At 46.4% G+C, this 23,394-nt stretch overlaps 1 protein-coding gene across 7 annotated transcripts in view; it reads left to right on the forward strand.

Annotated features, from left to right (window-relative positions):
- IFT43 (intraflagellar transport 43) overlaps window positions 1-23,394 on the forward strand; it is a 45,146-nt gene that overhangs the window by 14,047 nt on the left and 7,705 nt on the right. For all 7 annotated transcript variants that reach the window (XM_074824778.1, XM_074824779.1, XM_074824785.1 and 4 more), the window contains 3 exons: window positions 1,957-2,024; window positions 14,739-14,771; window positions 15,279-15,325. In XM_074824778.1, the coding sequence (XP_074680879.1) occupies window positions 1,957-2,024; window positions 14,739-14,771; window positions 15,279-15,325 (148 nt within the window). The remainder of the gene's footprint in view (window positions 1-1,956; window positions 2,025-14,738; window positions 14,772-15,278; window positions 15,326-23,394) is intronic.

Genomic DNA, 23,394 nt, shown 5'->3' on the forward strand with positions numbered 1-23,394 from the left:
GAATGCTCTGGAGATGCTGCATTTTCCCTCAGCCTTATGGTCCAGGTTCTTTGGTGACATTTGTGGTACTCTGTGCACCTCTGTGAGGAGTTGTGAGGCTGTGTGTTGGGAACATGGCCTGCTGGCTATCTGGAAGATGGTGTGAGTGGAGGATGGAGGAGGGTTGTTTGCATGGGAAGGATCCATGTGGGAGGGAGTGTGTTTCTGAGGTAGGGGTGTGTGTGATGGGAATAGGGATGTTTATGTGGGCATGCACGCCCATATGTGGTGTGTTTTTCCCCTTTTTCCTGGGCTCTGGGTGTGTCCAGATCAACTGAATTCAAAATGCTCCTTTTTTGGCACTATAGCCTCTTCTCTGGTTTGGCATCTTAAGAATCTGGGGGAATCATTTAAAGATCAGAAAACTCCATTCACTTGGGCCCCTGAAGGCTTCACATTCTGTGACATGGTCATTCCAGTCGACTGAGCTCTGTCCCCTGCGGATGAGCCCATATAAGGAGGCTGTTTCCTGCATTTCACGCTCCCTGCCTGTCCCTCTGCCCTCCTGTGCTCCCTTTGCCGAAGAAAGCTGGTATTTTGGGACTGCAGCTCCTGCCTCATTCCTGCTCCCTGTTTATTTTTGGAGGATGACTATTTTTGCTCCTATCAGGGAGCTATGCAGGGTCGTGCCCCCTCCCTGCAGCAGGCAGTGGCTGCCCCTGGCAGGGTCTCTTCATTTCCCACACTCACAAACAATGCTTCTGCTTCAAGAAATAAACATGGGAGCCCCCTACCATCAGGGGTTAGGTCAACCCCTTCCTCATCTGTGGCAAGAGGTAATTTGACTTTGGCTGAGGGTTGACCCCACCACACATGCAAGGTCCCCTCTGTCAAGTCAAAAATCCTCAGGAGTCACGCAGCTCATTCCCTTTCTTAATAATAGCTGTGGGAGCCACCTGTCCCCCCACCATTGCTCCAGTTTAGACTCCTTTGCAGTTACCATTTTTTCCCTGTTTTGGGACATCTTTTACCCAATCATCCTTTCTCGTGATGGACCCTTCACAGGTCCCTGTAACCCATCTTCCCTCACTGGGCACCATCAACTGGGAGCTATATAAACTGAAATTCATCCACTGGTTCACCTTGCCCCTCTGCTTTCATCACTCCCTGTCATGCAAAACACTGAAGGCAGTGTTGTACGAGGTGCTTCAGGAAGGGGGAACCGAGCCCAAAACTGCAAAAGGCAACAGGCAGCTCCCACATGCTGGGAATTCATGGCCCCATTCTTTGAAAATTCCCATCGTAAGCCCCAAGCTGAATTCCTGTTTTCTCTCGCCGTGCGGCAGAGTGCCACACAAGACAATGCAAGAAAATAGCAGGGAGTGTCTTTAAGCTCCAGGTGACCTTCCCCTTCAGCATTTCAGTGGTGGCAGTGGTGGGATTCATCTCAACTAACTTTAGAGGTGTTTGGTATATCTGGCTGTACCTGAACTTGGCATCTAGCCTCTTACTCTAGGCAGTGGACAAAAGCAGACACTTTTTAGGAACAATTCCTCATCTAAAGCAAGATATCTAAAACATGCTGACTTGTACATTAGGAAAGATGTAACATGTGATACCTCCCACTGAAATGTGGGCAGCAGTGATGACCGAGTTCCCAGTGAACCATATTTTGCCAGGAGAGCGCTTCCTCTGTGGATCAGTCTGCTACTGTACTGTGTGTCCTGGACAAGTCAAAGGCATACAGACCTGAAACTTGTCAAGATACCGAGTAGAGTGATAGAACTTTTGCTTACAGAAACACTTAAAAACCTGTTCTGCAGTATTTGTCTTCCATTTATTTTATGAATAAGCAGCATTTTAAACACTATGTCTCCATCTGTTATTTGGTAAAGTGTTACGTTAGTATGTGTGGACCTGGTGTGCCAATTGTCTTGACTGGAGCTGGCTGTAATGTGTCTCTTCTCTTTATTAAAGGGTCCACCACCTAAACCCCCACGCCGGCAAGGAGGCTGGGCAGATGATCCTGTACTGGCACCTACCAAGTGAGTCCTCACCTCTTTCCTTAATCAGAGGGACTTAGGCATGGATTAAGTGAACATCACTAGTTTGGCTTTGTTGTCACAGACATTGAAACAGTTTTTCTGGATCTTGTAGATGGCCTGTGTCTCCTATATCATTGTAACTCCTTCAAACCATTTGAAGTATTGCTCTTCCTTGGTTCTGCAGGCTAATACTCTTTATAAATTAGCCTGGCGGGGCTCAGAACTGTGTCACTGTATGTCACTGTCTGCCAGAGGCAGTGTATTCCTTACTTGGTACAGTAACTGGAAGGAGTCAAGAACATAATAAGCATGTTAAATGCAGGAGCTGGGAGGGGCGGATTTGACTGGTTGCGTCCTTTCCAGGAGAGTGACATGTGACAGTGCCCCACTGACAAGAATGCAATGAACAGGTCAGGATTTAGTGATTGGCCTTGACAGTAAAGGTGAAATTTGTCAATGTTTGTGTGCGTATGGGGTTATGGTATAATGGAGATGGATGGAGATGGTCAGCGAGAAAAGATGGGAGGAAAAAAGTATACAAATTGTAGCATGTAGGTTGAGAAGCCTGATGCTTATTAAGGACACCTAAGGGAAAGGAAATATCTGGACATGGTAACAGAATGGGTATGAAAACTAAAGGACAGTTCAGACTAGGAGGAGATGACTTGGTTTCAACCTATTTGTTATTTTTCAAGCTGTAAAGTTATGCTGGTGTTATATTTCCTATTCACAAGAGCTGAAGGGCTGTGAGATTGCTTGTATACATTAAGGCCTATAATAAGAGTGTATATGTCTGGACATACACTATGGAGGCACTCCAAGTTATGGAAAAGTTATGTATTTTCCTTCCTGGAACCCTGAGAATGGGAGAGGACATCCAGAAACCTGTACACAGTCAGTATTTCTTGGGTGGTGAGAAAGATGGTCTATATTCTTGGGTAGCCTTTCTGGAAAACAGTACTTTTCTGGGAAAATTATCAGTTTGTCTCTGAAGAAAAAAATCAGATGAAAATCTGGAGACTGGAGTAAAGCAAAGGAATAAAGATCTCAGCCTGAACTACTCCTGTTCTTCTCCAGTTTGACTCTGATAATGGTATTATTTCTTGTAGGCTGGCTGCAGTTAGAAATTGCCATTGAAAAGATGCATCCACCTCAGGGTTATAAAAAAATGCCACCAATGATCCTGGATCTTTGTAGGACCAAGTAGAAGCTTTATGGAAATATGACAGCAGAGAACAAGGGTGAATTGCATTGTTTAGGAAAAATAATTTATGTAATTGTTGTCTAGGTGAAGTACTGGATTGGAGGTAATTGAGTTATTCAGGGCTGTGCCTAATGTGCCCTGAAGGAAAGTGTACAGGTTCCTAACGTAACAGCACTGTGCCATGTGCTACTTTAGGATGTTTTCCATTGTTTGACATTAGCCTCATCTGAGAGATTTGGAGCAGCAGCTATCAGTGGTGCTTCTCCAGCATCCCAACTGCATGGCTTACAGATGCAGCAGGTGTCTGGAGTAAATGCTCCTGTGAGGTTGGACACAATTCAGCTGAAGAAGCACAACAGGAGATGGAGGGCTGCAGACCTTTCTACCTGTGAGACCCCGCACAATAGGACATGAGGTGAAGATGTGCCCCTTGTTACATACGATGTCATATCATATCTGCCAGTATTCATTTATATTAAGAGATTTTATTGAATGAGTTTTATGAAGGGGAGGTTTGTTCTGACTTTCTTTAGTCATACAAGGTACAAGAATTTTGCACAACTAGTTCCCCTGTCTTTGTTTTCCTTCAGTTTTGTATTCTCCCCAAGCTGATCTCTCTCCCTTAAAAAAGTCTTGAGATGCTGGCCTGTAAGGCTGTCTTTGTGATATATCCCAGAGTAAAGCCTTCATGTGAAAAGTCTGAGTCATCGGCTGATGTCATACCAATGTTGCTGTAGCTTTGTTGTTTCTGTTTTCTCAGGCTCTATTTCCCCACAGCTTTTCAACCAATTTGACTCAGTTTGGAAGCCCATCAAGTTAACTTGCTCCAATTTCACTTGTGTAGATGTAGTCAGAATAACATGCTTCTATTGATATATCTGATGTAGGTGTAAGCACTTTTATGCCAGTGTAACTGAGCCTACACTTGGGAATCATACTGGTTTAAGTAATTTGGTTTTCATAACCGACAGTGTTAAATTCTATGATATTTTTTTTAACTTATAAGGAAGGATGAGCAGAGTGGCTACAGTTAGATTTTCTGTGTTGTGTAAATATATTGTGGGTCAGACGGGATACTGCAGTGAAATTATGTTGTAGCTGTTTATGTGTTATTCTCTCCCCATTTGAGGTCTAAGCTTTTAGTTCTGTTTCTGACAGATTCAGCCTGTTGCAACTGCACACTTGTTGCTTTTCTTGCAGGGATACTTAAACTCTTTACTGTGTATTTCTAGTTCAGAGTCTTATCAATGTGAAATTATCACTTGAAAATGTTCTTTGTGGTTTCATTTGGCACATGTTAGAGTAGAATTAAATTTGCAACCTGTTTTTCAGTTTTTCTACCTTTGCTGCTCCCTCTTAGTCCCTTACCTGCCCAGCTCTTGTCATACCTAGGTACACTTGCAAATATTCTCACCATCTTGCTGGTTCTTTCCATCAGACTACTGTTGTCTCAGACTGTTGCAAGATAGGAAGAGGAGGAGGGGCCTTAAAGTTTTCTGACCTGTAATTACTCCTGAAATTAATTTGCCCAGATGGTGTGCAAGTAAGATGAAGTATTGTATCATGAGTTCCCATAGCATTTACAAGTGTCCGATATTTAAATTCCCGAAAACTATTAAAATGCTGTCTTTTACTGCTAAGTTTGCAAAAGTCAAGCATGGAAAGATTACTTTGGACTCCCAGTACCTCTGTAGAACAGATGTCATTGTTACGAGTCCCCTTTTGTAAATCTGGATAATGATGATGACTGCAGGTGAGTGTCTGAGCAAACCCTTGGGCTTGTCCTCAGCAATTGGCAAATAAATGGTGCAGAGGAGCGATGAAATAATCTTTTTTCCTTAGTTATGGGGCCCTCTGCACTTGAATCTGCTGTATTTATTTAAATTTGTACTCAGAGAGAAGAACCACTCTCTATGAGAAGAGGCAGTCCTGTTGCTGCCCCAGCAATACTCTAGCCCCAGTATTAGAGGAAAGGGGACCAGCCAAGAACTGGGGCAGCCACTTGGGGCCTAGTACCCTGCTGAGATTACATAAATAATAGTAATTACAGCTGGTATTGCTACAGAAGCGGCTCTCTGACCACTGGATGGAGCCCAAGTGCCATTCTGAACGCTGTGCTGATGTCCTTAATGACATCAGTGTTGACACTTGTGACAAGCAAAGCAGAGGTTTATTGTCAAGTTATCTCATGCATCAGAAGGAAGAAACACAAAGTGCCTGACAATGGGAAAAGGAGAAGGGAACTCAGTTTTACATAGTGGTGAGTGAGGATTTCACAAAGGAGAGGTGCTTCCAGGATCCATTTAATTCCAGCTTCTACTGAACTCATCTATCTGACTTTTCTTACAGAATTTCTTCCATTTTCTCCCTATTAGTATCTTTATTTCTTTGCTTCTCAGGCCACTTCCAGTTTACTTGGGTCCTTGATCTTTGGTCTTGCAATCAGCCCTTTAAAATTCATACAGTTCTGCAGGCAGCAGCTAGGGTTGTTGTGGAATAAACAGCTTGTTTCAGGTCCTCGTGCAAGCAAATGCAAATGTTGCTTTCAGTAGGAAGTCCCTTCCAGTGCCTGCACGTGTACTTCCTTTCTTCTACAGGGATTGTGGCAGTTCAGCAACAGGTGCTCCAGCTACAACTGACATTTCTCCATTCTGACTGATAGGTCATACAGAGTTGGAATATTCAAGGCTTGTTTAGGAAAATGACAATGCTGAAGTATTTTGGAACAGAAGTGGTGGTGCAGTGTCCAGGAATGCATTTAACAAGAAGGCAAATATTAAAGGCCTATGGGAAGGAAGGGAATGCAGTCGAGGTGACCTTTAGAGCAGGGTAACCCAGCCTCTGTGTAGGTATCATTTAGGGCTCTGGAGGGTGGGCAGTGGTGAGATTGCACCCTGGGGCTGGAAGAAAGTTATTTAAGAGATTAAGGGGTTTTATGATTCAAGGTCTCTAGAGGTAAGTAAAGTTAAAAACCTCCTGTTTCAAAAATATGGGCTTAAACGATCCTGTGTTGTATCTATACGAAATGACCCCTGAGAGTGCCTGGTTTATAGAACCTCTAGCAATCCCTGTCTTGCAAGTGGGAGTAGTAAAATGCTCATGAGTTTCCCTATCTGACATGGCAGGGAGAAGCTTGTGTCATTGCTTCTGCCCTCTACTCCCAGTCCAGGAGTGTTGAGGTAAATCTCAGGCTGGGCTTCCCTGTGACACCATCATGTTAGGAGTGGAGCCAAGCTCCTGGCTGTGGGGAAGACGGCAGCCTCACTCTGCATCTTGCAGCCATCTGTGGATGTCCTCAGTGATGTGAAGAGTATAGTCACAAAGGATCAAGGCTGCCAAGTGAGGGGGCACAACTTAGAAGGAGAAGAAAGAAAAGGAAGTCTGATTAAGTTTTGTCTTGAAGTGTCTGTTTTTGGGTTTGTCCCTGCATTGATCTGCAAGGGAATGAGGCAAGTAATGGCCCCTTGGGGACCTTCAGGACTTTCCTCTCAATGTCAGCCGTCATTTTCAATCACCCTCTCCCTCCCAGCCATTAATTTTGGCCCAGGATCATGGGGACTTGTCCATCTATCACTCCTAATTGACACTAAATGATCTGTCAGTTTATTGATGAACGGCAGGAGTGGAATTGTCACAATATATTTTACTTTCTAACAACTCCTCCTGACAATTTTACCTTGTCCATCTCACTCTCCTCACATAAATCTCCATTGGCCTCTCATTCCTTCTCTTGGGCTGATCTGGTGCCAGCCGCCTCCATGCCATCGGCACGCATCAAGGACATCAAGATGGCGGTAAGCTGCAATGTGCAGGCCCAGAGTGGGTTTTTTTCCTCACTCTCTCTCTTCCCTGCTCTTTTTCTTTTTTTTTTTTTTTTTTAATAGGCTGGTTATTCCAGGAATGCTAACAGGCTCTTGTCCTCTTGTCCCTCCATGTCATTGCTGGGGTGAGCTCTCCTTGGTGTTTCTGTTTAGACTCAGTAAAGATAACTGGCAGAAAAAGGAAAGTCCCTAAAAGACAGAAGAGTCACCTGAGAATCCCTCAGTACCATGATGTGATAGGGGATTTTTTTCCTTTTAATCCTGCTTAGTGTAACTTGCAAGAGTTTCCTGCAAAGGGAAAATGCTAGACTTGTGCCCATTCCTGTGTCTTTGCAGTGCCAAGAGGAACCTGGAAAAAGAGTTGGGCTTTTTTTTTTCTTTTTCCTTTTTTCTTTCTTTTCCTTTTTTTTTTTTTTTTTTTTTAGCTAGATTTCTGTTTATTTTTAGTCTGTTAATGAAGTTTTCTTTGACTTCTTTTTCCTGAAAGACACTGAGCAATGGAAGAACTAGTAGGATTGTAGCCTCTTGCTCCCCTAGAAAATGAAGCATGCATGACAAAAGTGGAACAGACGTGTGACATATTTGGTAACAGTCCATATAAGCTGCTGAGGTGGCAGAAGTGTGCTCAGGGTAAATAATCTCTTTGATTTTTTTGATTGAGGACAAAGCATCTTCCTTCCTTAGTTCTCGGCATCTCCAAGGAATTTACCAGCAAATTCAGGGGATACTATCCTTGCTGTCCCAAATATTTCCAGTTTAAAAAAGCAAAACCCTGTTGAAGAACACATGTAACTTGCAACCCTTTTGTATCTGTCAAAGCCAAGACTAAAAACTTGTCTGGCCTTTGTAGGTCACCTCTAAATTGGCTGTGAAGTCTAGCTTAATGCAGTTTACCTGTGAAAAGAGACCTAAGATGACCTGATCTACTTGTTTGGCCCTGTTTCCCCCTCCCCCAGTCCCCCTCCCCATTTAACCCCTCTATTATTCTCAAGTTCTTAATCCAAGTTCTTAAAATACCTTCTTTCAGAAGCTGTTTCTCTCAGATGACAGCACAAGGTGCCATTTGGTAATAAACACCTAGTTCTTTCTAGTGTTTTTCATTTAAATGTTTTCAGTGAGGCCAATCACAAGCAAAAAGTCTTTGGCCCAGTACTTCAGAATGATGAGTTTGCTCTCTGTTGTGGGATTTGAAAAAAACCACCTTAGATACTTTTTCTTTGCATTTTAGTTCTTTCTCCTTTAGCAGTCTGTTCTTCCATGTAACCATGAGGATCAGAAGTATGCTTTTCCCTTTAAATGGAAACTGAAATGCTCCTGTAAGCTCAAGAGCTGTTTGGTGTGAGAGTTGGCCCTGGTGCATACTGGAGACTGAAGACGGGATCACTTGGATCGGAGCCCCTGTTCTCAGGGAATGAAGATGTGTGGTGGATACCTCTAGAAACTGCAGCGCTGTTTTCCCACACAGCAGGAATTTGTATTAAGTGTTGTTTTTTCTGTTGCTCAGTGGGAGCTCTGAACAGCTCTGCCGGTCAGCTCTCTACCAGTGAGCGAGTGGGGGAACCCTGGGAACATCTGTTACGGGGACAATGCAGTGAGTAGGCTGAGGTTCAGTGACCCCCATGCGCTCTCTCTGTCAGCTTGCTCTTTCGTGCCAGTTCCTAACGTCCTGCTTGCCAGAGCTTTCCTCCTTTGTTGCTTCTGTTAAGCAAGCCCACGTTTTAGGACGTGAGGAGAAACAACAACACTTTTGCTAGAGATTATTAGTGCCTCACAAGTTCATTTCAGCTGGAGCCGACTAGCTGCAGTGTCTGTCAGATCCCATCCCACAGAGCATGCCTGCTCACTGTTTCATCTTTCCTCCGGTGCCATGCTCTAGAGCAGTATGTTCAAGATGTGGAGCCCAGGGAGCCTGTGAGGGGCCAGAAAGTGGATGGTGGGACCATTACAGTTTAAAAAAATGTGTGTCTGCCCAAAACCCCATTGTGGAGATATAGATAGCCATGTGCCCCAGGGCTTCGAAGTGGAGGGCTGTGAGGTGACACCCTGTGACAGAAATAAAGGCTCATAGAGGTCCTTGCTCTGCAGAAATCAATGGCAAAACTTGCCTTCATTTTAGGAAATGTGAAGATTGAATTCACTGATTGAATCAATCTGGCTTTTCCAGGCTGCCACAGTCCAGGGAGAGGGGGTAGAAACTGAACTGATCAGAGCCCCAGGGAAGGTGCTGAGAAGACACCTTGTGGCAGTGCTTTCCAGCACGGGCTGCAGTTCTAGTTGACACACAGCTTTGATGAGTGTTTTTTCTCCCTGTGCCTCAGCAAACATGCAGTGACCAAGACCCACCCGGGGAGAGCCCGGAGAACCGATCAGTTAGCACTCGTGCGTCATTTTGGGTGTGTAACTTAGGTGTGCCTTAGGCTATTGAACAAGCTGCAACTCGTAGCTCACCGTGCACTCACTGTGGTGATGGGCACTAAAAAAATACTTGAGCAAGAGAGTACAATGTCCTTTTTAATCTTTTTTTTCCCCCTCCTCCCTCAGGCCTAGACCTGAATTACAGCCTGTGCCCTAGAGGCAAAAGGCTTGCCGTCTCCCTGCGGGCCGAGCCCAGCCCTCGGCGTTGGGGTGGGGATGGCTTTGGATGGCAGCGCGGAGGCCGCCCGCTGGCCAGTGCCGAGCTGCCCGCGCACACAGCCGCCTCTCTGCGCTGCCTTTGATCGCCCAGCTCTCACAGCAAAACGTACCTCTGAGTGCCAGGACGTCCCCGTTTTCCCCATTTCCTTTTTTCAGCAAGAGGGCAGCTTGAAGCAGCTTTCTGGCTCCCCATGACTCACAACGAGAAGCGGTTGAGACACGCCAGGCAACACGCTAACAGGCGGGCAGATGAAATTCCGCCCGCGCTGCCAGGCCCTGTCGGACACCGAGAACACCTTTCGGTGGGGGCTGGCGGCCCCGCCGCTCCTGCGGAGCGGGCCCACCCTCCCGGGGACAGCCCGCCAGCCCAGTGGATGCCGGCTGCGGCTGCCTGCCGACAGCCCCATCGCAGCCCGCCGCTCGCCGCCCTCCTCGCTCGGCAGCGGCCCGGGGACCCGCCGCCTCCGCGGGGGGCCCGGCCCGCCGCCAGGCCGCCAGGGCCCGGCAGAGGGCGGCCGCGGCCCGGCAAAGCCGCGGCGCCGGCGGGCGGCCCCAGGGGAGCGCGGCCGCCGCGGGGCCCGCCCGCGGCCCGGAGCCGCGCCGGCTCGGCGGCACCGGGCCCTCGGCGCCGGGCGGAGCGGGGCGGGCGCTGCGCCCCGGGTGCGGGAGCGCCGGCGAGAGAACGCGGCCCCCCGGCCGGGCGGATGGCAACCGCGCCGGGCGAGGGGGCTACCCCCGCTCCTAGCCCCCTCTCTTCCTCGGCTGCTGCCCCCGGCAGGCTAGGCCCGGCGGTCCTGGCCAGCCGCCTCCATGTGCGTTTTAACCTCCCGCCGTAGTTGCCGCCCTTTTCCTTCGCAGCGTCGCCCGCCCTCACACCTGCCGGGGCACACAGAAGAGAGCCGCGGATCTTGCTCGCTGGCCTCCTGGTGCCTGGCTGTGGCTCGGTGCTGGATGCAAGCGTGTCTAGAGCGCTCATGAGCTGTGGACATTAAAAGGATTTCAAGGACATTTCCCCCCATTCATCCCAGTTATGTCCCCTGCTAAAATAGGTTAACGGTGTCTAATTAACCACTGCACATTGTCATGCTGCATAAAGATAGCATCCTGGCTGTTCTCTGAGCCCTGCTACTTTATCTCCATTTAGATCTCCGTGGTAGTCCATTAAATGAGAAAGAAACAGTTTAACAGAGATGATGTCTACATTAGAACTGCCTCTCACCCTTCAGCACAGAAGTTGCGGGCAGCTCCGAGGCAGCTCAGCTGTACATTAGGGGTGTGTGTATGAGGTTTAACCCCCTCTCATTAATGTGGAGAAAGGATTCCTGCTGGCCAGAACTGAGCTAAGACAGCACTCAAGAGCAAGATCAGATCCGTATCCTCTGTCCCAGGACACAAGGAGAGAAATAGGTATTCTGTACTGGGAGTTACATAACAGGGGGGTTACATGGGGTCCGTCAGGGTTTTCTGCCCAGTTTCTCAGCTATTCAGCACCCTGAAATAGAGAGGGGGTCAGCAGTTGGCCAAAGCCAGAGGGAATATTCTGGGATTTTGGTTATGTTTGGGAGCACAGCCAGCCTTCCATGAAAGAGAATTTAAATGAAGTTGTCCAGGTGATGGGGTCGGTCCATGTTCTTTGACCCTCCAGATGCAATGGGCTCATCAGAAGAAATGGAAGAACCAGAGGTATTGCTGTCTCACAAAACCTGGAGGTGGCTGGTGTATAATACATCAGACTGAATGCATTTCTGAGCACTGCTCCCAGAATTGTATTGTTTTGTTTGCCCTTACTTGGGTGGGTGTATCTATAGTTCATACACAATTGGTCATTTTGTAGGCGCTTGTTGCTGCCTTCCCTGGGCTGTGCCTCCAGCTGGAGCAAACAAACCAGGGCAGTGTACTTCTTGTTGCTGAGTACGTAAGGAAAGAATAGGGAGTCTGTCTGTGCTGGCTTGAGTTTACAGTCTGGTTTCTTCCATGTCTGCTTTCACTCACCACTAGAAAGCTGTGCCCATGTGGTGAATGAAGAGGATGCTGTGTACCCAGGCCTGATATTCCTGAAGGATGAAGTGTTGGTCTCAACATGTTGCAATTGGCATTGATAAGCTGAGCCAGTTCTCATGAAGGGATACTCCACAGTGCTTAAAGCAGTGTGATAACTTCATGAAGAATGCCTGTGGGGCTTCCCATAGCACCTGGAGAGCAAAGAGACAAGCAGGTGACTGGTTCTGCAGGAACAGTATCTCCATGTATAACGTAGCCCTCAGCTGAGCTTATGGAATGGACCCGGCTGGAGGTAGGGCACCTTTTGAGGATCTGTTAATGACTTCTCTTACTGCCTCGAAGGTTTTTAACCTTAGGACACAAGGAAAAACTTTTCTTTCAGGGTATCTTTGTTAGGTTGATTTAGGTAATGCAATTGGGCCAAAAAAGCAGAAGATTAGTCAGGAACAAACCAAAAATATTTTGTGAATTCTTTTTTCCAATCTGAAATAAGGAATGAAAAGGTAATATGGCATCTCAAACAAAATGAAATGAAACCTTATAAGAAGGGAAAGGAAACAGCAGACTGGGTATCTTCTTTACCTAATAGCTCAGTCATTAAGGTCCCAGAGAGTGTAAAACATGCATTTCCTTCCTGTGCTCCAGAAGTTTCATACTATATTTCCAGGATAGTTCTCTACCTGTGAGCTTATCAGCTGGTTTGAAATGCCAGTTTCATCAAATAATGCTATTCCAAATCATATATTAACAAATGTATTTAGTACAAGTAACTGGAAGCAGATGTCTCACCTAAACAGAGCAACAGTCATTTCTAGCTCCTGCTCTAGTGCTGTTGGTATTTAAATGCTCTGTATAAACTCCAGGACTATCAGCATGAAAGACTGGCATCACCCACTGCCACCTTCGGACCCTGTGATATAGGGACTAGGGTGTTCTTTTGGGGGGCTGACTGTGGGGCTTTAGCTTGCCCTAGGGAGAGGAGGGAACTGTCTTGTTTGACGGGAGAGTGTTCCAACACCTGGGCTCTGGCCTTAAAGGGGTCAGTACTATTCTCCCCTCCTGTTTTATGAATTTGTTCCCCAAATGACTATTTTTTCCAGTATAGTGCAGCTATTTCATAATGAAGTATTTTCTTGTTGCCCTGAATAAGTCCTCTCCTAACATAACAAGAAAAAGTTGAGAAAGCTTTAAGTCTCAGAATATGAGTAAAGTAGTCTCTGCCTCTAGGACTAACATATGACTGCCTTCCCTGTGGGCCACCTGGGTATCTGTCATGACAGGGAGCTGAGGAAAAAGAAACAAAAATTGCTTACAGGGATAGCAGGAGTGACCCTCTCCTGGGAGGTATAAACATGTGAAGTGTTTCACTCCTGCCTGGGGACAGGAGATGGGCAAAGATGTAGGGAGTGGGAGTACTGAGGCGTGTAGTGTTATCTGGGGCTGGACAATTATCAAGAGTAACGGGATCATGCTAAGAAGAGGTTAGATTGAACCTCCAGGAAATCATCTCACTGTGCAAGGCTGTGCAAAGCCATCGTTTGGGATGTATCAGCTCAGTGAGGGTAAGGATCTGAAGACAGGGTGTGGGAAGCAGTTCTGTGGAGGCAGAAGGGAGGGATAAAATAGGATAAATCTTGCATCACCTTTCCATCTCCTCAGATTCTAAACTCCAGTGAGAGCTGGTGGTGGGCTCTCTCTTTCTGCATAATATCAGGCAGTTCACAAAAAGTGCTTTGCACTGCCACTGGGGAGGAGGATGGAGCTGGACAATTACTCCTCACTGGAAGAGCTCTTTCCTAAATTCCCCAGCTCCATTGCACTTCTGCCTCTTCTGATGAACAGAAGGGTGCAGATACAGCTGAAAGCCCGGATGCAGATGTCACCTACACAGCTGCAGTTCTGATTACAGCAGTGGATAATACTGGGCTCAGATCACTGATTTGATGTAATTTTTCGCTTCTCGCAGGCTGCAAGCTCCAGGGAGAGCAGTGGAGACAAGGGGCTTCTCCTCATATCCAGATATTCTCTGTGCCCTGCTCCTTGCTCTTAGAACAGTAGATTATTCACAGGAGGGTTAGAAGAGGACCATAACCTGGTAGAACAGAAAGCAGATGAGGAGAGGCCTGTCCCATCTCATGGAAGTGCTTTGAAAGGAGCAGTGCAAGGCAATGAAGCAACTTCTCTTACATCTTGGTGTGTCCTGGGGCAGTGTGTGTGGCAGGGGAGAGCCCCGTGCGTTCTTTGTCATGGCACCCTGACTTCAAGGAAGGGGAGAATATTTATTCCAGTGCATAGAGATGAAACTTCACTCTGCAAAATGGCCAAAGCAATCAGCGAGTGATGGAGTATCTGCTAAAAAGAAACCTGGCATTTAATTAACTTTTCAAAGTGCTGGTTCAGCAACCTCCATGTTTTACATTTTGAATATTGAACAAGCGTCCCTAATCGGGACTGAATTACTTCTGGGCTTGCTGGGGTGGAGAGCAAGGGAGCTGCCATTTGCCAGTGCCTCCCCCGCACGTTATTATTATGAACTCCTGTTAACTCAGCCAGATCAACCCTGATTTACTGCAGCGACAGCACATCTGACCTGAACTTGGCTAGCTCAGGTGGGGCTCCTAACCTACAAAGGCAACCAGATAATCTTTATGCACGACCAGGGGGAAGAAAGACCTGTTGATCTCTCAGGGGTAGGTAGACAAAGTATAGCATCTTCTTCACTCCTCAATGTGCCGACCTTTCTACTAAGGCAAGCTTTACCTGCAGCTGATGGCAGAGGGGATGAAAAAGTATCTCAGAAGCTAAAAACCAGGGAATATGTTTCTTGCTGTATCTGGACATGGCTGCATTATTGGACCCAAGTGGTTCTGCTTCAATCTGATGCACTCAGGGACTTTTTGATACACTGGTTTAATGGTCACTCAGAACTCTTTAAGGGTGCAATGTGTTATATTGGACCTGGTGTAGGAACTGTTTTGCATAATAGTGATACAGGGAAAGGTGCCGTTTTTTTAATTTTCTCTAGCCTTTTCTAAGCCCTTCCTTGTCTTGCAGGTCAGGAAGAAAGCATGCAGAAGAAGTAGAAGAGTAAGTTCCCATTGTTGCTGAGACTTCTTCCACAACTTTTACATCTGATCTCATGGAGAAGGGACATGCAGCTCTAAGCACCAGTACACCAAGATCTGGAACTTGGGAAGGGTGCAGAGCCTGGCATGAATTCATGTTGTGTCCTGGGATGGGGTAGGGCTGGTCACTCTATAGCTCCCTGGAGTAGGTGATGGCTCTGTCACTCCCATATGACAGAAAGAAGGAAAAGTACAAAGCATCCGCTTCCCTCCCAGACCCACCCCCGGCCCTAGTGTCTGCAGCCTAAGGGTTTGTCTCAGGTACAAGGCCTTTTCCTTAAGCGCTCTAAGCTGAGATTTCTGCTGAGTCCAGCAATGAGGCGAATGAAAGAAGGTCAGTCTGCAGGCTAAGTGTACCTGGGAACTCTCCCCTTGACAAGTCATGAGGCTTGTGGGGAGGAAGGGGACACACTAAGATGCTTTTCTGGCCTTGCAATTAAAATTATTTCTTTCTTGTGTTTTGCTGCAGCCATCGTCTCAGACAGCAGAGCCTGGAGGCATCAGATGATGGAGGAGGTAAGGTATCACCTACTTGACTGCAAGAAGTGCCTTCATGCTTGTCTGGGGGTTCTTCAGTAAAGTGAGCAGAGGCACCCTCTAAGAAATTGCAAGGAAGTGAACCACCCTGAGGGTAAACAAATGCAGGAATTGATTACATCTCCCCAGCTGCTGACTGAGGGAGAGAAAGCAAAGGAGATGGAGAGGAGGATGAGGAAGGGAACCTGTAGTCTAACTCTGGCTCTTCATTAACACCGAATGATAAAGCACCTTTGGGAGGAAGGAAAGTGTCAAGGACACGCTTTTCTCTGTGATTACCTCCACGTGGAGAATAGTGGACAGGGGCAAAAAGACAGCTAAAAGAGCAGTAAAATGTTAAGAGCAGGGAAAGAAATCGTTGCTGTCTCCTAGTTTAAGTAATAGTATGCTCTGCTTAAAGCCTCTCATGTTTTATGGTAACATCCTTTTCTTGTTCTCATCAGGACAAGCACCACTCCCCTGGGGTCACTGTCATGAGGGAATTCTTAATTCAAAAAATTCGCTTGCTCTAACCCAAGATCATGGATCATAAGCTAAACATAGGCACTGGTGGGTAATCCCATCCCATCCCATCCCTGTACAGACTGCTGTGAAATCTTTTGGACTCCTGACTTAGCACTAGTTTTCTTTATAGTGTATATCACCTGCTCTTCTAGGACTGGATGAGCTAAGAGAAATCTCAGGAAAAATCCACAGTATGAATTTTGAGACGAGCACTAGAGAACTGTGGAGAGCATAGAAATTCATTAAAGTCCGTAGGAGCTATGTCAGTTTTCAAGGGCTAAGAATTTATACAGTGTATAAAATGTTGCATCTGTAAAATATCACCAAGCATCAGAAGAATTACCAGGAGTCACAAAGGATCAGACATCAGTATGGTTAATGAGATTAAATGAAGACTTATTTGGGTCTTCCAGACAGATTAAGCATTGCAACACATGCCTGCCAGAAGTGGCACCTTTATAGCATTGGCATCTTCAGAATAGACTTAATTTTCCCCCTGGGAAGTTTCTTAGGCTTCTTAAATTTCAACGTATGTCACTGAGGCTGATAGTCTGTTCTGAACAGCTCTTTGACTGTTTGCGTACGTGCTGTCCTTCTTGTTGAACCTTGGTCTTGTATTCAGAGTATTATAACTGTCTTTGCTAACCAGGCATAAAAATGCTTGCCGCATGTTTGCAGCATGTGACTTTTAGTGCTCTAAGACCTTGGGTAATAAATACAAAATAGAATTGATGCAGAATGTGGTATGAAGACATGGCAAGTCCTAATACACTTCACTCATTTATCTGTGCCTAACCTGTGGTTAACAGTTGTATTTGGATTGTTTGCAAACCAGAGTTCAGTTTTAGATTCAATCTATGTGTTAGAAGAAAGATCCCACTCATCTGATTACAGTTCCTACCCAGGCATTTTCTGATACAGTCAGATACACTGGGCTGTGAATCTAATGTACATACGGAAGATCTCTAATGCTTGTGCTCCTATTTCTACAGGGAGATTAAGCAAGCTATTCTGGGAGAGGAGTTTTCCATGTGGGCTCAGCAATTGCAGCAAAGAAAAGTGACATATAAACAAACTCCAGAACCTGAATAAAATTACTTTTTGAATAAGCAGAGAGATACAAAAACTGCTCAGTATAGAAAGCAGGGAGTAGCATGCTGTGGCTGTGCAGTAAGTTGAGCCGTGTCAGCCTCCCCTTTGCACAGAACTGCACCTGGTCTTGTGTCCTTAACTCTAGCAGTAAAACTCAGATTCTAAACATACAAAAATCAAGACATTGGTGTATGGATCCCCAAGGATGGGTCATGGTTATTTTGTGCTGCATAATGTGTTAGCTTGTACACCTTAATATGAACAGGCACAGTTGCGTAATGATTGCTGCTGTCAACCAATACATTTGGATCGCCTTTCTTTAACCTATTAGAAAGCTGAGCTGTACCATTCCATTAACATTGTTTGTCCGCCATCCAACCTTTTCATTAGAACAATGAAGGACAAAACTATATGCCCTCAAAAAGATATTTTTGTGTATTTGAAATGTGCTCAGTTATGATCGTTTATACATCATTAACACCCAGAGGCTCAGAATTTGGGGTCCATTGGAGAAAGTGTTAAAAAAGCATAGGGCCTGGAGAGAGCCCAGTTTAGCACGTGGCGAATGGAGGGAAGGTTGTACAGCCAAGTAGAGACTTTTGGCCTTGATATGCCTTGTAGTTTCAGAAATAAGAGTAGAATTCTCTCAATGCTCTTGGCCATTCACCCTGTGCATGAAATAGCATCTGATTCCTCATCTCCATGGGAGTTTGGGAGAGAAGGACAGTCACTTCTCAGGTGGTGTGGAAAAACTGAAGTAGTATGGAAGATTGTAAGTGGGTGGACCAGTAGGAACATGCATGGTGCTATCTGCAGTTTTAGCCATTCCTTATAGTTGCACAGGGAAACCCAAAATGTGCAAGTCATCCATACTGCACGATACAAACTGTTGAAATATTAGCAGTGAGGTACCTTGACTCAGGTCATGCTCAGAATTCATTTTCTCTAATCCATATTTCTTCTTCATAGAGGCCAGTCCAGGACGAGAGCACCACTTTAAAGAGGAGCCAGTTTTGCGTTATATGGAAGCAAAGACTTGTGTTTGACTAAAAGCACCATTTGCTCCTGTAAAACTCCAGGCTGGAAGGACTGTTTTGAAAAAGTGCAGTGGCTCTCTAGAAATAGCTCTGGAGTGTTTAGTTGATGGATACTGGGGTTTCCTACAGCACCCACTGTGAGCTTAGTTGCCCATCCTCCTGCTACCCATAGTAAATGAATAACACACCTTTGCTAGGTGGGTGTGTGTGCAGCTGAACCTTGTTATGGCAGGGTGAGGGCCTCTGCATGGTGGGAAACCTGCTTTATCAGGATTTCATGCATCACAACTTGAGAAATAATAAACCTTCACAAGCAACACAAAAGCATTTAATTCCTAAAGGACAGACCTAGTTGAGTCACTTTTGGCCAGGGGCAATTGGGGGCTTAATGCTGTGTATGTAGCAATCTGGGCAATCTGAGAGAGGAGTTTAAGGGTAATTGCTCAATTTTCTGTCTGTGTCAACAGGGGAAATGGGCAGCAGTGACTGAGCTCTGTATGGCAGGAAAACTGCATGAGATGGGAGATGTGAGACTATCAGTGGAATTTAAAAAGTGCTATCTGCAGAGCACTGCTTCCTTTTCTGTAGCAGCCAAGAGCTTCTCCCAGGTGCAGACTATTCTTTGTCATGAGGTGGGAGGGAAGACAGAACAACCCAGTTCATACTGAAGGGCTTTCCCCTCCCTTTGCTCCTTTCTCTGGTAGGGCAGTAGAGTCTCTGCTTCGACTTCGCTTGGGTATTTCATTTGGCTTTAGTCTGCTTGTGTGTGTCTTTCTAGCATGCAGCTACAAAGGGCTGTTTCCTGTCTGGGTGAGAAGTGCTGTCATTCCCCCCTCCTCCATCAGCAAACTGCTTTGTCCTTTTGGCTAAAAGTTTCTTTGTTGTTCCTTTCTTGTCCACCAGTTCTGCACTGCTGAGTTGCACTCCCCCGGATGCCTGTCTCCTCACTACATTGCCCTTGTATTTTTCTCCTCAGCACTCTACAGGGGCTTGTTAGCTAAGGTTGTCATCTCTCCCAGCTATCCTTCCCCCATAGACTATTGCCCCATCTTCAGAAGTCACTTCCCCCCTTCTCTCTGTTACCCTTGGGATGCATAGCTCCTAGAACAGGGCTTTTCTTGGAGGACTGGAATGTGATGTGTGATTCTCTGTCTGCAGGAACAACGGCTTGTTATTTTAAAGCAGATAGTGTGTGTGAATGAGACAGCTGATTGAAATGAAAGCCTGACTATGCTACACAGACAACCCAAACCTGACCTGCAGGTGAGGAAAGCTGCCAGGAGACAGTCACTAGATCTGTGCCCTCAAGGCAAAACCCCTTCCTGCCTGCTGGGAAGCCTCCTCAAGGAAGTAGAGCTGACGATTAGACCTCTCTATACAATGTCAAACCTCTAGAAGGACTTCTTACCCTTCTGGCGTGTGCCAGCAGCTCCTTTGCATTTGAACAGGATAGGAGTCCAGGGTCTGTGCACAGCAGAGGAGGTGGGCATATGCCATGGTCTCCACATTCTTCTGGGGAGTGATGTCTGTCTGTCAGGTGGGAGACAGTCCTTACAGGGTATCTGGCACCTGGAATTCACAGCCATAAAATATCAAACACCTCTTGAGCTGCATGCAAATATGCACCAATGATGAAATTGCTCCAAACAGAGCTGAAAATAGAGTGCAGTGTGGGTTATTGTTGGCTCTATCATTTCTGATAAAGTTTGCCAGTTGCTTCCCTGGTGAGGTGCTGTTTTTACAGAACACACCAAGTGCTAGTGGATTCCAGGGGCTGTGAGCTGCAAGGACAGTTGCATTGGTTGAGCTTGAGGGTAAGAGAGGGGGAGGATGTGCAGGAACAGCCAGGGAGATGGCCCATGGATACTTGACAGGCTCAGGAGGCAGTGGTGGAATGGTTTGGGGAGAGCTAAATGGACGAAGAGTTCTGAGCATCAGTGAAATGGAGACAGAGTGTTTTGGAAGCGTTGTGAATGGGCTGAAGAGAGGGGCCTGGGGCAGAGAGTGACAGTGACTGCTGCTGAGTTTCTGGGATTCTGCACTGTGACTCTGTGTGTGGCGCTGTCAGCACACCACAGTCCTCCCCTTGGCTGCTCCCCTAATGCACTGCCCTGCACAAGGTCAGACTCTGCCCAACCTGATGGTTTCCACTGAACTGTTGGTCCAGGCCAGTTTGAACTCCTCCAGTGACTGCTGACATTGTGATCTAGAGCCTCTGGTGTTCAAGGAAAGCTCCTTCCTGTCAGCCACAGTGGGCAGAGGGGAGCAGAAAATACGTCCCAAGGGATATGTCTGAAGTCCTATTGGAAACAGCAGACCACTGGTGAAGGGGCAGTGGGCAGCTTAATTGCAAGGGAGCACGCACAGCTTGTTGGGGGCTGAAAATGATGGTCTGGGTAAGCATCTTCCATCACTAAATTCTGCGATATGGTAGATATACAGTCATATTGGGTCTGTGATTGCTGAGTCCATAAGTGTAGTTGACGGACTAGGTTTACCTAAAATACCCTTTAAGAAAAAGCTCTTGAAAGATGATTACAGAATTGAGACACCATCATTTAAAACTGCCTGAGGCAAACTCCTTTGAAAATTGCAGCAGTGGAGGGACAGAGAGAGAACCGCGTAGCCCTTGATTGTAGTGTTGTTCCCTCAGGACCCGTCCCCCCTCCCCCTCAGTTTCTCATCTGATATGAGAGAGAGCAGCGGTAAGATTCCTCATCTGTCTTATGAAAATCCGATTCTGAGTGGCTCTGATCAAACCCGGCTGGCTGTCAGCAGCGGTGGCCTTGTGTGGAGGGAGGAGGCTTCTGAGGAGTTGCTGGATGTGGAAGTGTCATGGGTGCTGCCGATCAAAGAGGCATTTTTTAATAAATATATATAAGAAAAATAAGAAACCTAAGGATTTAGCATAAAAGAAATGTAGTTTGTCTTGTTTTTCCAGCATAACATGAAGAGGATGAAATAGAATCAGACACGCCTGCTCCTGAACATACTTCCACAGGAGCATCCTGAGAAGCTTCTTTCCCTGCCACAGTAATGCTCTAATGCAAAATCACTCATCTCCAGCACTGTTGAGGAGGGTTTTGTGTCTCTGAGTTCACCAGACCCTCCCAGGGCAGCTCATGCCTTCTCATCTGCTGCCCCACCACCTTCTGAGTATGTTTCAGGGGAATACTGCAAAGGAACAGGGAACAGCCTTTGAAAAGAGGAAAACATGTTACCGAAAAGGAGGGCAGACATAGTGCTCTGTCAGGGAGCTGTTGGTAAGGCTAGGAGGTGTGTTACCACTCTAAATGCTGATAACCTCAGGAATATGGTGGACTCCCAAGTCCTGAGCCTGGCCTCCAGTCTCTCCTGTCTTCTGCTGCTGGTGAACAAACCTATGCATTAAGAGATTCCCCATCTTTAAAGTCATCAGTGTCTGCTTTTACTTCTTGCACAACGCAAGCCATGGATTACTGCCTGCTGAAGCCCTGCACTGAGCCCAGCGACTCATCTGACAGGGCTGTTTTGTGCCCTGTATCTCTTCACACTTCCCAGGGGTTGAAACTGGGCAGAGGCTTTGTGTCAGTAGCAGCCTTGGGCAAATAGGCCTAATGCCTGTCCCTGGCAAGCCCTCAGCTGAGGAGGAAGCCATGCCACCCCAAGCAGTGTGTGAAAGCACAACACTATCGAAGCAAGCAGCCAGTCATCCTGACAGTATCATCAGAGCTCGGTGGCTGAAGAAAAAATTATTTTGTCTGATGCAAGGCAAATGCATAATCTTTTAAGGCAAGGCTGGAGGATCAGTACTGAATCTGCTGCATGACCTCCCCTAGATCCTATTAATCCTCTGGCACCCACTCGCTGGGTGACTTTTCCCATCAGCTTGTCCAGGTTGTGCTGTTGCCGTTCTCTTCTCAAAAGGGTGTTTGGTACATGGGACACTCAGGTTATCATCTGCTTGTCTCAGCTTTTAAAGCAGTGCCCTAGTAGCAGTGGTACTGCCTGCTTTTCACTCTACTGTTTTCATCTCCCTGCTGGCTGATCAGGCAGGTATGCTGTTCTGCATTGGCCTACTAGTAGGGCAATTTCAGTCAGGAAAAGGCATCCCTATGAAATTAATGTCCAAGCATCCAAAGAAGTGTTCTTTATCCTCTCCATTTGCCTGCTGCTCTCCTGAGAAATCTTCCAAGAGGCTTCAAGCTTGTTTGTGTGTTCAGCAGAAGCTGTCTGTGTCCCTTGTTCCTTATGTTTTTTTGAAGATTTTTTTTTGCCTGTTGCTTTCCACTTTTTTCTTTTCTTTTTTTTTAATTCTCCATTTTTCCACTTAGAGAGAAAAATTATTTATTGCATTGAGATGCGCTAATTAAAGCCATTTTCTGGTATTTGGTTACTGAAGTGTTTGATGTCTCTCTGACAAGACCATGAAATGCACGGAGTGTCCACAGGGACAGAATTTGCTGAACACGGTGCTTTGTAAATGAGGGGACACAGTGTCGCAGCAGCTCATGAATATGAAACGCCCATGATGCTACCTCAGTGGACTTGGGAACACAGATGAATCCTGTCATGTGCTAAATGAGACCAATTTCTTTCACTTAACTTCATCTTCAATCAGACCTTCTTCCATTTGCCTGTTTAAAATTCCCCAAACGTGATGCAGAAGGTAACAGCATTCAGTAAAACAAAGTTTTGCAGCAGCAGAGATATTGTAATTATTTCAGTTTTACATTTTATGAGCAAGCAACTTAAACTAAAGTTAGTTTCATTCTTATGCCTGCTTAGTGGCAGAGGACTGCCAGCTCCAGAAGCCACTACCCTCTTTGTGTTCTCTGGATATGGTGGTGTGTGGGCAGGGAGGGCAGCATGGTCCCCACTGCAAGAACGTCCCTTCTGAACTGGCCTTTGAAATGCTCACCCAGCTGGGGAAGCAAATCAGACTACATGAGATGGAGTAATTTTTTTGAGTGTCAGGGTGTTGGCTCAGGAGACTCTTAAAGCAGCTCAAGGAGAAAGTGGCAACCACACTGCTGACTAACTGCAGGCCTGACCTGGGACATGATTTCTAGATCCAGCTCTGCCACAGATTTATTGCCTGACCTTGAACAGATTCTGTCTGTCCCCACTTATGTGCTGTCTTGTCTCTAGCAGAGAGCCTTGGGGCTAGGACCAGATCTTAGTATGAGCTTGCAGGATTTTAAGGCACCCAGCTTTCAGGTGTTGCTACTAAACCAAAAATCAGCTCTGCCTGGGAGGGGAAGTGCAGCTCACCAATGTGTAGGAGCAACTGGGTGTTAAAAGTGGTGCAGGTTCTACCTCCTGCTTGTTGCTTTCTGTGGTTTTCTTCCTCAGCTCTCAGTCAGTAAGTTAGTTGTCAGGAGGTAAAAAAGGTGATGGTTACTGCATGTACTCTAATATGAACACATATGAACT

This window comes from Strix aluco, chromosome 4 (assembly GCF_031877795.1).
Source record: "Strix aluco isolate bStrAlu1 chromosome 4, bStrAlu1.hap1, whole genome shotgun sequence".
NCBI lineage: Eukaryota > Metazoa > Chordata > Aves > Strigiformes > Strigidae > Strix > Strix aluco.